General features: G+C 31.6%; 1 protein-coding gene across 1 annotated transcript in view; it reads right to left on the bottom strand.

The window, feature by feature from the left end:
• LOC127718572 (plexin-B1-like) overlaps window positions 1-13,173 on the bottom strand; it is a 48,752-nt gene that overhangs the window by 21,446 nt on the left and 14,133 nt on the right. Inside the window, exons 6-14 of the mRNA XM_052224638.1 lie at window positions 12,459-12,517; window positions 10,516-10,658; window positions 9,554-9,671; window positions 8,726-8,871; window positions 7,162-7,350; window positions 6,757-6,826; window positions 5,828-6,031; window positions 4,277-4,441; window positions 282-498 (exon numbers count right to left, since the gene is read on the bottom strand). Of these exons, the coding sequence (XP_052080598.1) occupies window positions 282-498; window positions 4,277-4,441; window positions 5,828-6,031; window positions 6,757-6,826; window positions 7,162-7,350; window positions 8,726-8,871; window positions 9,554-9,671; window positions 10,516-10,658; window positions 12,459-12,517 (1,311 nt within the window). The remainder of the gene's footprint in view (window positions 1-281; window positions 499-4,276; window positions 4,442-5,827; window positions 6,032-6,756; window positions 6,827-7,161; window positions 7,351-8,725; window positions 8,872-9,553; window positions 9,672-10,515; window positions 10,659-12,458; window positions 12,518-13,173) is intronic.

Consider the following 13,173-nt stretch of genomic DNA (forward strand, 5'->3'; position numbering starts at 1 on the left):
CGCAAAACCAATTTCATTTTTAATAATTCCTTGAATGGCTTGATATGAAAAACCGTTACCTGATGATAGCGTTTCTTTGTTTACATTGAATATGACGTCATAACACAAATAACGTCACAACTAAAATCCCTAACAACAAAACCGAAATCTGAAACGTTACGGTATTTCCGTTTCTTTTTTAACAGATTTTGAAGTTAAAATATGTTTGAATTAAATAAAATAATTCATACAGACTTCGTCCCCTTTCACATATTAATTGTGATGTAAAAAGAACAGTTCACCTTCTCTGCTTGCTTCTCGTATCATTTCCTCCCGTGTCAGAAGTTCCATTCTGTATTCTTTAGTAGTCCTCTTTTTCTTCTTCCTTATTATGAATCCGCCAATGACAACAGCTGTCACTAATGCAGCAGTCAACATTCCAACTGTGATGGCTAATATGTTGCTGTCTGCTTTATATTGTAAGTCACCAATGTATGCTTTGATATTTCCAACGTCCACCTATTCAATGTATTAATGTTGAAAAACTTTATAAAGTTATATAAGTTGTTAAAGTTTGATAGCATATTGATTTTAGCATGAAGTAGATGTCAAAACTATTGCTTCTACCACAACCTCTGGTAAGTTTGCTTATAAATGTTTGTAGTTTCGGTATAAGGAAAACAAGAACTGACGAAAGAAATAAACAATAGAAAAATAAATAATCGAAGGAAAATATGCAAAACCCTCACACCAAAAAACCGAAATGACACCAGTCAATAAAACACATTAGACTTAAGGTAAAATGAGACGAACACAAAACAAAGCGATATATAGACTTGTGTGGTCTTGAATCCTAAGCAGTTCCCGTTGTATTCTTCATGACAGATACGAACTTTGTAATACGTGTAATTCGGTGATGAGTCTTACTCGACTGTGGCTTCGACAAGCATAAGATATCCATGGTTATCTCCGACACAAATGTGTGAGACAAATAAAAATGTATTCCGTTAATATATGAGGGCGCTCGTTAACACTTTGCAGAAATGACGTTCAACTTTCCTAATTAGAATCATTGTAATCAAACAACCCTTTATGAAGAAGATCCTGATCAAGTTGGCAATAAATATATATACAACTCATATTTAGGGGTGTTGTTGCAATAGTAAAATAGATAGTGCAGTTTAAAGAATTTGAAGTTATTTCTGTGGTAGTTTTATTGAGAAAAAGAGAGATGAAAATATACCAAGGGACAATAAACAGTGTCAAATAAAAATAGACAACACCATTGTCATAACAAAAAACTATACAAAAGGCAAACAACAATAAAATAACACTACACAGAAAATTGACTTTCAAATGAACCGAGGGTAAAAACAGTTGCTCTGGTAGGATAAGAAGTTGTTACTTATAATTCGGTAATATCATAATCAAAGAAAATAGATGACGGGATTGTTTTTACAACATGTAGATCATTTTCGTAGGAATCTGTGACAAATATATTCAATAACGTTTAACTTTCTTTGGATGAAATCTGCTTCAACTCTTTAAATTTGAAGTGTACAAAATCCACACACAAACAAGGAGGCGTTTATAGATATGTGATTAGGGATTCAATGGGTGTAGAAAAAGCAAATCTTCATATCCAGTTTCCCCAAAATATATATTGTTTAAACAAAACAGAACATGATAAGTGCTTTATGAAATGATGTAGTGGAACGGCTAATATGGAAATAATTGCAAAATAGTTCACTTATTGATACAAGCATGAAATTTATCACAACGAATCCTCACGTATTACAAAGTTTAAGACACCTTCATCTTCGCTGGCCAAGGGTTACGATCCAATTCCCTCCTCTCCACCCTTGGCAGATTGAGATAGAATTTCGGAGACACAAGGTAATGATTTTCATTGGTTGCAGTCTAAACTCGCTGCATCCAATCAAAAAGCGCATATAACATGATCACGTGTAAATGTAGAAAGTGTATGTAAACAATTGCCACGTGCTTATTGTGCAACTAGTCTTTACACCCCTAAACATACGACTATATTTAGTGACAATTTGAATGTTTTTAATCAACTAATAGAAGTTTCTGTGTATGTTTCTTGCAAAAATGCATGAATGTCAACGTATATTTTCGTTTCCTGCTTTACCAAGTATGTAGAATCTAGACGTTACCGTGTTTTACCTCTAAATTGAAGAGTTCAAGTGCTACCATTGGTCAAGAATAATGTATTCGGAATGGGCGTGACTTTAATCTAACGATAGATGGCGCAACATTGTTATTACAAATGTTGGCTTAATCTGCCAAGGGTGTAGAGGAGGGAAGTGGATCGTAACCCTTGGCTAGCGAAGATGAGACACCTTTGGCTACCGCGATTTCCGTTTTTTTTATTGATGTCACAAATACAATAGGACAACGATTTCACTCACATTTGCATCTTCTTTTATTAATCCCATGTTATAATGCAACCTATTTTTTGTTTTAACTGTAATAATAGATCTTAAAGTTTACTTTTTAATGGCTATACTATAGTATTGATGTTGATTTAAGACCCGACAATTCATGATAATGGCTAACAAATTGCAGTAATGTAAACAAATTGACAAAAAGACTGAAATGCCCACATAATCAGAGCACACTGGTGAACTTAACTCGCATGCTTTTCATTTATGCCTAACATGCATAAGCACTGACTACTTAGCTGATGATACCCCGGAGACCAGCAGTCAACCAGCAGTAATTTCTCCCCATGCCCATTGCTAGAAAACGAAAGTATCGCTTTATAAATTTGGTGCATCAGAAGCGCTTTTCTGGAATATAAGACACTTACACCATTATCCAAGAGCTGAAAACTGATAAACTGGCAATTCATATAGATATGAACGTGATGGATTTGAGATTGTTTGTTGGTAAAATATGAAACAAGGAATCATGCATGTTTATGTTCAATAGCACCACATTTCAAAGGGCAAAAAAGAAACAAGGTCCCACTGGAAAATCCTTACACGCACAAGGTGTGTCGTCATAATTTAAAAGGGAGTCTCCTATTGTAGAGCAGGCAAATACTTAAAAATCTTAGAACGTTTCCTTTTTGCTATGCAACTTAACACACGACTCTATTAGTGCAACATACAAAAAAAGCCTTTGTAAAAACGAGTGCAGGAAATGTTGTTTGAGATCTTAACTACCACCCAGTACGTTTGATTCCATTTTATAACAGATTGGGTTTACAAGAACATTCAATAAAGTTTTAGGGAAAAGAATTAACATTTACTGATGATTTTTGTATTTGTGATGTCTTATGGTTAGACAAGGGACATTACTCAGCCCGATATTGTAAGATGCTAAATCAATGGATATCACGAATGAATGTTTTAAAGGTTAATATGGCAAATGTAACATGTGGAACATGAACTGCTAACATTTCAGAAACACACGAGTTTACCCGCGGTTTAATGGTGCAGTTCTGTATATCAATTGAACTTATAAATAATTGTTATGCAAAGGTTGTGCTTATTATCTCCCTATTTTGGTTGAATGTCAAATTTCATCTCATATTGTAAGTTTGTGTGTTATCTTAAATAAAATGATATAAATTAAGGAGGTACGCACAGCATAAAAAGAACAATACATTTGTGAAAGATGCTTGACCTATAAAAAGTGTCAAGCAAGTTCTTCTTGATATTATTAAATGAATAAATTGACTTGAACAAATCTAATAAGAATGTGTAGACATTATATAACACATTATTAATAATGAGATGAAGGGAGATCATTTATTAATCATGAGTTGTAAGGAAATACCGTGAGTTCCCAGTTAAATAAAACCTGATAATTTCACATAATTTTTTATGAAATAAATCCGATAATTTCACTCCTCCGACGTCATACCACAATGGGTGTTGTCAAAACATTGTCGATGTTGTTGCATTAAAACGAACCGAGTATGTGTATGAAAACAATTTTTTGGGGCATTTTCTATTTTGTTTCCACTAAATGTCATATAAAGCATAACTTATCCAAGAGTTCAAATATCGAAAAAATATTCAACTTGTGACCCAACAATATGATCATTCGTGAATAAAAATGTTGTTTGACAAATCGTTGAATATATTTAATATATTTCAAATTTTGGATTAGTCATTCTACAAACAGATTTGTATATGAATTCTAGTTTCGAAGGAAATTTCCTTAATAACCTTCACGTAGCAAGCTATCCACTCAAAGGGTTTTGGATGACATACGCGCTTTCGTGCATTAATTTAAACATAAATAAATTCTAAATTACACTTACAATTACATGAACTGTATTCACATCTGTTTTGTTAGTCCGAGGTACTGATTTAGGTGGGAAACATATGATCAATTGCATATCAATATCAGTTAGGAGACAACTTCCATCCAATCCAACATGTATTCGGTAGTCTTCAAGTCGGGCTCCATTTAAAATATTTCTACCCTTTAAAGAAATGTATTGCTTTGAAAGCTGTATTCCTTTTTATACATTGTACTTTCCATGTTTTCTTTTGTAATTTTTATATTTTTGCTATTTTTACCTAGTCTATTTATTCTGTTGTCCCTAGTTTTATATCGAACATGAACCGTGTATCATGTTGACTCAAATGAGCTATACATACTTTTTAGCGGAGTTATTTTTCTTTTTTACTATTTTCTGGCAGCAACCGTCTTAACTGTCAATTTGTAGAAGTTTCCTCATTTCCATTAGATTGTAACATTCCATGAATATCATGATGAATATAACAAATGTAGGCCAGCTTACCCTACGAAAACACACGAGTTTCCTTCGAAGGTTTGGGGATTTTCTTGATGCTCAACGTATGGTTTTCTGAGTGTTGTTTTGTGAACTGTTTGACAATGTTGTTTTAAGGAACATGGTTTTGCTCTCTCTCTCTCTCTCTCTCTCTCTCTCTCTCTCTCTCTCTCTCTCTCTCTCTCTCTCTCTCTCTCTCTCTCTCTCTCTATATATATATATTTATTTATATATATTTTAGCTCTTAGATAAATCTAGTTGTTGATATCTCACCTATACAAATACCAACTTTATAATCTCCAAAAAAAAAAAACTCATCCTGGGTAAATGTTTATAAACATTATATTTCGAACTTTGATGTGTACCATGTTATCTATCATTTGATAAATAATTAAAACGACAGTAAGTTAGAACACATTTATAATACAGATTCCAGTCCTTTGGTACTGACATGATTTATGACAAACTATTCTTAAATTTTCCGTTGATGAATTAAGAAATCATTAAATAATAAAATGACGCAGAGATGACATTTTGTCCTTTTTTGGTCATATAGCCCTACACGCGTTTATGTCTTATACATTCTTGGCTTTTAAATGTTTGAGCGTACCTGATAGAGTAAATCAAGAAAATGCTTCGGACGCCCGGAATTTATAGTGTTATTTTCATTTCCTAGTACTAGGTCGAAACCACGGCTGGTGGACTGTTAAGCCCAGTGGGTATCATCGATTTAGTATACATTCTTCGGTAAAACTTTTTTTAAAGAAATGTTGAGTTGATAAATTAAAAAATTATCAAAAAACTAAAATTCCAACTCCTTCAGGAAAAGCTAATTAGATTGATTTTGCTATTTTTGTTATATTTCCCTTTTGGTATAATAGCTCTTCATACCTTTACTAGGTCTTAAAACATCCTTGGCCTTCAATTGTTTTGAGTATGGCGTACCTAATGAAGGTGAATCCAGAAAAGCGCTTCGGGCGCACGACCTTAATAGTGTTATTTTCCTTCAACGAATAAAGGACAATATGTGCGTTAGTCACCAGAGAAAAAATCATTTTTTTCAATTTCAAATACCTTGATTTGAATAGAAGACTCCTTGTCATACTCGTATACGTCAGGAAACTTTTCGAAAGTAGGATCTTCCACATATTCTATAGTAACCGGAAGAGTAACGTCATCAAAATGAACATAAACTGTTTGATTATTAGGCTGATTCCCTAGTTTTTGAGGTGTTTTACAGACAGCTAATGTATCTTCCGGTACATCGCAATGTTTATCCTAACGAAAAAGAATAACAATTTTCTTAAATTATATATTGGTAAAATGTTTTAAAGGTAAATGAATGTTTATTCTATTTCAGAACCTAATGTCGTTTATGTATCATGAGATTATACATGTAAGATATAACACACATTAATATCGTCATGGTTGATTTCACAGTCTTAGCATAGTCCATATAAGGTAAGAGGAAATTTTTGTTCTAGTGTTTAAATGATTCATATGTATATTCATAAAATCTACTAAATTAAGAAACTTATGAATAAATACGATTCCTTAGTAAATAAGTCTAATATAGGGTGTCCCGAAGTCGAACACCGTTGATTTGTTGTCTTTTTGAAAACAACTTTTAAGAAAAAAAGAAAAAAAAAGCGGTATTTGTCCACATACTTGGTCTTCATGTTTAAATCTGTTTCTTCCATGTATTCAAATAGTTTATAACTATTTATTGTATAATCTAGAAATAATCTTGCTTTTTGATTAATGTTCAGTAAACCAATATCAACATAGAAAAATGAAAAAAAGGAATTATGGATAAATGAAACAAAGATTTTTAACATACGCAATTTAATTAAGTAAATGTTTTGTAATTAAATAACGCTCATTATTTTTTTTTCTATTGAGACGAAAACTTTCTTTTCCTTTCCTCGTTGTTTGTTTAATACTTTATCTTTAAATAATCTAGTGAAATGAGAATGATTTCAATGATAACCTTTTGTACGTACCATTCTTTCAACAGTTACTTCTTCTACATTAGTGAATCCTTCCCCACGAACTGTAAATGTTGCACCTCCACTAATGAATAAAATTAAGGAAATTTTAGTAATAAAATGTATTGCACGACTTTACACATTTAAAAGAAATATTTAAAATATGTATTTTTAAAGTCCAATTGATTAAACTTATTTTCTCATTCTCCTATTTCAGCATAGAAAGGAAGATATGGAATATGCTCAATACTGTCTTCATTCTTCTATTTCATCGTAGAAAGGCAGATTTGGAATATGCGGAAAAAAGACAGCAATTAATAAACACAATTTAAAAATGACATGAATTCAATTTAAATAATTATTTTATGCATTGCATCGTATAAAACTAGCTGCATTGCTAATACTTATATGTTCTCATACCTCAGTTGGGATTTCGGGGATCTATTAAATGTATTAAATTTTGGATCCGGTAAATATCGAAACGTTCTTTTGAAATGTAACATCGTCAAATCATCAATTATAACCTGCAATCGAGTCATATTTCGAGTTCTTGATGATTTTCCAGTTTTGCACTTGGTGTAATTTGAACTGAGAGTATCTGGGAATGCACTGTAAAATACAGAAAACTTTGTTAAGAGTTCTACCTGTTTGGTATAAAGGCGAGATAAATAATTTATTGAGAGCAAAAATTGTTTTTGAAACCGATGAATACCCTAAGAAGTGGAAGAAGAAGCCCCGGTTGATAGACTAACGTGTTGCTAAATACTTCATCGTTAGTTTAGTTGGTGACTACAATGACTACTCGTTTACCTAAAAGTACATCTTAATGAGTTTATGTTACTCATATGGAACACTCAACGATTGAAGATTACAATTAGGAGGAGGACTTTTTAGAGATTAATAAAATAAAAATATGCATAGTGAGTATGATATACATAATGTAAAGAAAATGATTTGGATGCAGTCATATCCATCAGTGTACTCTATCGTGTATCCTACAATAAAATCTTTTGCTGATACATATATATACAACTTTAACGGGGCACTTCATTATTTTTGTCTGAATCGTTTTGAGTTAGATTTGATACTCCTGCCAACTGAGTTTGTTTCATAACTTTTCCGAGCAGGTGTAAATGCTGGATATGCATAGTCATTTAAAATAAAAATATCTGAAACATTTACGAAAAAAACCCATGTTGTTTGTTTCGAGCTAAGGTATCATTATGACCGCCGATAATGTATTTATAAAGAACTTTAAATTCATCGCTACGGAGAATGTTTTGTGATTTTGTATGTCAACCAACTTAAATCTGATTTCAGCTTTTATTCGATTCTATAAGGATTATCGGACAAGCCAATAGATCTTATGGTCTGTCGGTCTAGAAAAACGCATGGTGTCTACCTACTTCATTAAAATAATGAACTCGTCATTATGAAAATAATATTTCTATCAGAATTTTAGCGGTAATGAATCAATAAATAGTCAACTCTTACCTCCACTATACACTCCCCATACACAATTCCTAAACAGATGATTTAGCTCCACAACAATCACTGGCATAATATGTCAAAAATTTTTAAAAGGGCTCTATACAAGATGATCTAATATTATCTAATTATTTGATGAGATGCCCCTTATGGTGATTTGTCAAAAGTATTGTCCAAAACGGTATTATAGTAAAATTTAAAAGAAATAGGAAGATTTAAGAGCTCAAAATCATTTCTCCTGTAAGCCGAGCTTCGAATAACAATCCTTTTACAACTTTTAGGTGGACTTTTTTGGCTAAAAAGTAATCTCGCCTTCATGTGAACGTTCTATTATGTGATAGTAATTTCCTGTCTTTTACTTTATAATTGGAATTGTCAGTCTGTTTAGACATATTATAAAACGAAATCGATCACTGACAATGCATAGTCATACCGACTTATTAGTTTACAGATCACTTCTATTGGCTACTAATGGCACGCTGCAAATATAACTAACCTACATTCTATACAATTATACATGTCACAAAACGAAATATTGTATCGATTTTGTCCTTCGAAACCAATATTAGGACCTTTTATTGTTACAGTTGTGTTCCCTGATATGAAACTTTTTGTCGGTGAGAATTCTAATATCGTAGAGTTCTGAAAAAAAAATTCACAGCGATTGCTTGCAACAATTTACACCATTTATGAGAAATGTTTATCTATTCTATGAACTATTGTGGCATTTAATGCTTTGGTAATCAAATCTATATTAACGATTATATTGATGAAAGAACAATTTAACGTGTTTTGAATAAAAAAACAAACATTGATGAGTGTCGTCATGCAGACATTTAAGAAGTGGATAAAAACTATGGGTAAACGTTAATACAACGATAAGAATTATTTTTCGGTATTGTTTTGGTAGATTAATTTGACTTTTGTTTGCCAATTTAGCAGTATCTTACGTACATGTATAACATCACTCATTCTATATAACATTACAGAATTAAATCACTGTTTCCGTTTAGCTAGCTATAACCATGTTTAATCAACCATTGTCTACGTAAGGAAATGCCTGTTACAGGTCAGGAATATGACAGTTATTTTCCATTCGTTTGATCTTTTTGCGTCTTTGATTTTGCCATTTGATAAGGGACTTTCCGGTTTGAATTTTCCTTGAAGTTCGGCATATTTGTTATTTTACTTTTTAATCATCAAAAAAGAAAGCAAATTTGATGAATCGTTACACATTCAATAATAAAAAAAAACATTTAATGAAAGTATTGATAGCTTATGACATAAAGAGTATCCTATACACATATATTCTTTGAAAAATAACCTGGTAGCTGAAGTATGTAGTATTTGTATCGTTGAATATATTTGCATTTACTGTAACAAATATTCCCTTTGTCTGGATCATGTGGTTCGTGTTGCTTTTCCCAGTTACACAAGTCAAACTGTTCAAATAGATAAAATAAAAAAATAAGATTAACACATTGTCTTTCAATGTATTTTTGGTAAAATGAAAGTGAGTTATTGATATTTTTTTCTCTCGAATTAATCATGTTATTGAACTAATGTGTATAAAGCATTGAATCGCATTTTGTTCCGTTTAAGTTGGTTTGATTATTTAATTCCATATGTGATGCCGGTTGAGACAAAATGCCTTAAGTACACAAATTGTGTAATCGTGCTTAACTTATAGTTGTTTCGACAACCAGAAAAGTAACATTCTATAAATGTGCATTTAAATTAAAAATTCCTTTATGTTAAATGAAATAAAGTTACCTAGTGTAAAATCACCAGGTTATAAACTTGTTAAAGTTTTTATTATTATTATATCAAAACCGATTTTGAAGCTGTGAGTTATTCACTTTAAACAGAACAAAACATACATTCTAACTTTTTTAAATTTGTGATGATAATTGATTATGATATTTACATCTTTAACTATTGAGTCTATAATTATTATTTCGTTTCGGGAATTCAAGCCGACTATGCCAGATTTTGTTTAATTCTGTCTTTCAAGTTATACTTAATTTTCATTATAAATACCAAGAGGGCAATCATATAATACTAAGTGATTACATGGTCTTTTTTTAAAAATGTCAGATTCGTTGGGTGAAAAGAATAATTTTTTATAACATTTGATGTGTATGACATTAAAGTTTCTTTTAGGAAATTACGTTCTTTTCATTCGGCATTCAAAAGTTTTCTTCGTTGTAACATGTTAAGTGTTTTCAGCCCCGTTTGCTCTTGATGTTTATATCCTTAATTTACAAGGTATATATTAATCCTTACTTGAGATTGGGGGTTTCGACTGTTACATTATGACATCGTACTCCACCGATATCGACCGAAATTTTATCCTTAATATTTCCAATGTATTTTCCACTTATTGTCAACATGGTACCACCACGAAGAGGTCCACTGGATGGATATACCTGTATGGGACAGATTGTATATTTACACCCGAAAGATTCGAAAACATTTTACTAATAACAGATTTTATACAACAGGATTTGATAAAGATGGAATATAATTGAATGTTGTATTTATTAACAGTTTCATGTCGTAAAGAGGCAGCTATTTCATAAGATTAATTCATTGATTGATTATTACTCTGACGCCCAGTGACAAATATTTAGCGCAAATTCTCTACTCATGGAATGATAAATGCACCTCCCTCCAAATAATGGGGCAGGCTGGAAATATTTCCTAAATTAAAACATACACGGGTTCGGATTCCTAGGCACAAGCGGAATAAAAAAAGGAAGGGCCAAGATCCGATTAAATAAAACGTTTCCGGATCACTCAACATATTAATTTGTATTTCAGCATTGACGTTTCTAGGAAAATACAGGATTTACCACTCCTCTACTTCACCCGTTCCGATAAAAATAGCCTTACAATTTTCTTTAAAATTTCAATAGACACACGCAAAGATTAACGCCATGTAAAAAATATCATTGAAACTTCCTTTATGAACTACCGTTTTTTCTAGGGATTCTCGGAATTAACGTTTGATGTATTTGATGCACATACATTTTATTTTCATTGCATTAAAAATTGGACTTTGGTCTGAACTTTTGATTTTTGCTCTTTTACATATCTATGTGAATCTGGAAATTCCTTTGAAATTTCTTTTTTGCTTTTACCTAAAGACACGTCCCCGTGTATTTAATCCAGGTAGTGATCCCGGTTCTGTTTTTTTTTTCGGAAGAGTGGGGGATTTAACACAGAATGTTTGTTAAATATTCGTCACTGGACGTAAAACAAATGATCAATCAATGAATTAGTCTAAATGAAATATGAGTCTCATGACGTTATGCAAACTGTCAACCAATAAATCATTTCATCAATTGATATGCCACTCAAACAGCCAATGAGTACACCTACCAACCAACCAACTAATCCATCGATATGAAAAATTTGTCACTTGATATTATACATGTTTAATATAAAAAAATGTGGAATGACATTCAGTTCCAATTGTTTGCTAAACATCTACTTGCTATAACAATTATTTTTCATTTATCAGTAGCAATGTTATAAAATATATTAATGTACTTAGTAATTCCATAATGAATATCATAATTTTGAGATGATCCCTTATTTTAAATGCCACAACTCTAGACTCTCGACCTTCTATTGTCAATTCTAAACATTTATCTAATATGTCTATTAAATTGAATACACAAACAGACTATTATCACCTTTTAAGGCATATGTATCTTCAAATTTGTATTCTCTGGAAAAACTCTAAAAATATTGTTTTTATTTTACAAATATAAGAGTGCAAATCCTGTGTGTACATTGTAACGATATCTAACATTTGAAAAAAAAGTATTGAGCTTTTTTGTTGTAAGCTACTTCATCGTAATTTTAAAAGATAAAGCAATTTTATTAATATCTAGGACAAATATATATTTTCAGCAGTTCGATTATATAAAGTAACGTCTTAGTAAGCTCAAATGTTTGCATTGATTGTGTTCTAGCAGTTTTTCATAACTAGCTAAAGGTAGTGATGTTATTTTGAAAGAGACGAGAGCGTACTGATCTTCTGGAGAATGGGATTCACATTCAAAACAAGTAAAAAGGTGATTACATATATGGGCTATCTACATGTTTAAATACACAAATATTCATAATACTATGTTTTCTAAAATCATGAGCTTTAGACAGAATATTTTAAAAGTAAATCATAATTGAACTAATACACGAAAAATACTAGGAGGTTATACCTTATAAATTTCTGGTGTGCACTTAACTGTCATCTCTGAGTCGCCGAAATATTTAGCATCTAAAACACACATACCACTAATAAGCAACTATTTTAGATATTAATTATAGATCTTCGAATATCTCTCATCACAAGAACAAAATTGAAATCATAAAGTAGGATTAATCAATTGATCAAAAGAATGACCGATGAATCATGCTTTTAAACTGATGGCAATGTACACTCAAAATAAATTTTGTTTAAAAACAATGTGCGAATTATGAATACAAACCAAAGAAATGTAAATTTTACAGAACATTTTCTGTACGGGATTGCATGTTTTATTGGTGTTTAATGTAACTATCAACGACATAGGCCATGTCATAGAGGGTGGCTAGTATTATTGGTAAAAGAAACCGGAGTAGCCGGGGAGAACCATCAAACTTCGACAAGGAAACTAGAATACATATTAAACTACAAGGCATCATGACGCAAAACTGTAAAATTGTGATAGAAAATAGGCATGAGAAGTTACCGCTGTTTCAATCTAATCAACTGTCAAAGAAGAGATAAATCAAGGTAACAAACAAAATCTGAGGGCATTGTACAAACATAAAAAGGAACGAAACCGGGTTCATTGACAGGTTAAGCCTTCATCTAATCCTTTATTACACGTCATACGTATTCACACACAGTGAAAATGATCGTAATCGGGAATATGACACAATCGCTAAAAT

This window comes from Mytilus californianus, unplaced genomic scaffold, assembly GCF_021869535.1.
Source record: "Mytilus californianus isolate M0D057914Y unplaced genomic scaffold, xbMytCali1.0.p SCAF_1, whole genome shotgun sequence".
Lineage (NCBI taxonomy): Eukaryota > Metazoa > Mollusca > Bivalvia > Mytilida > Mytilidae > Mytilus > Mytilus californianus.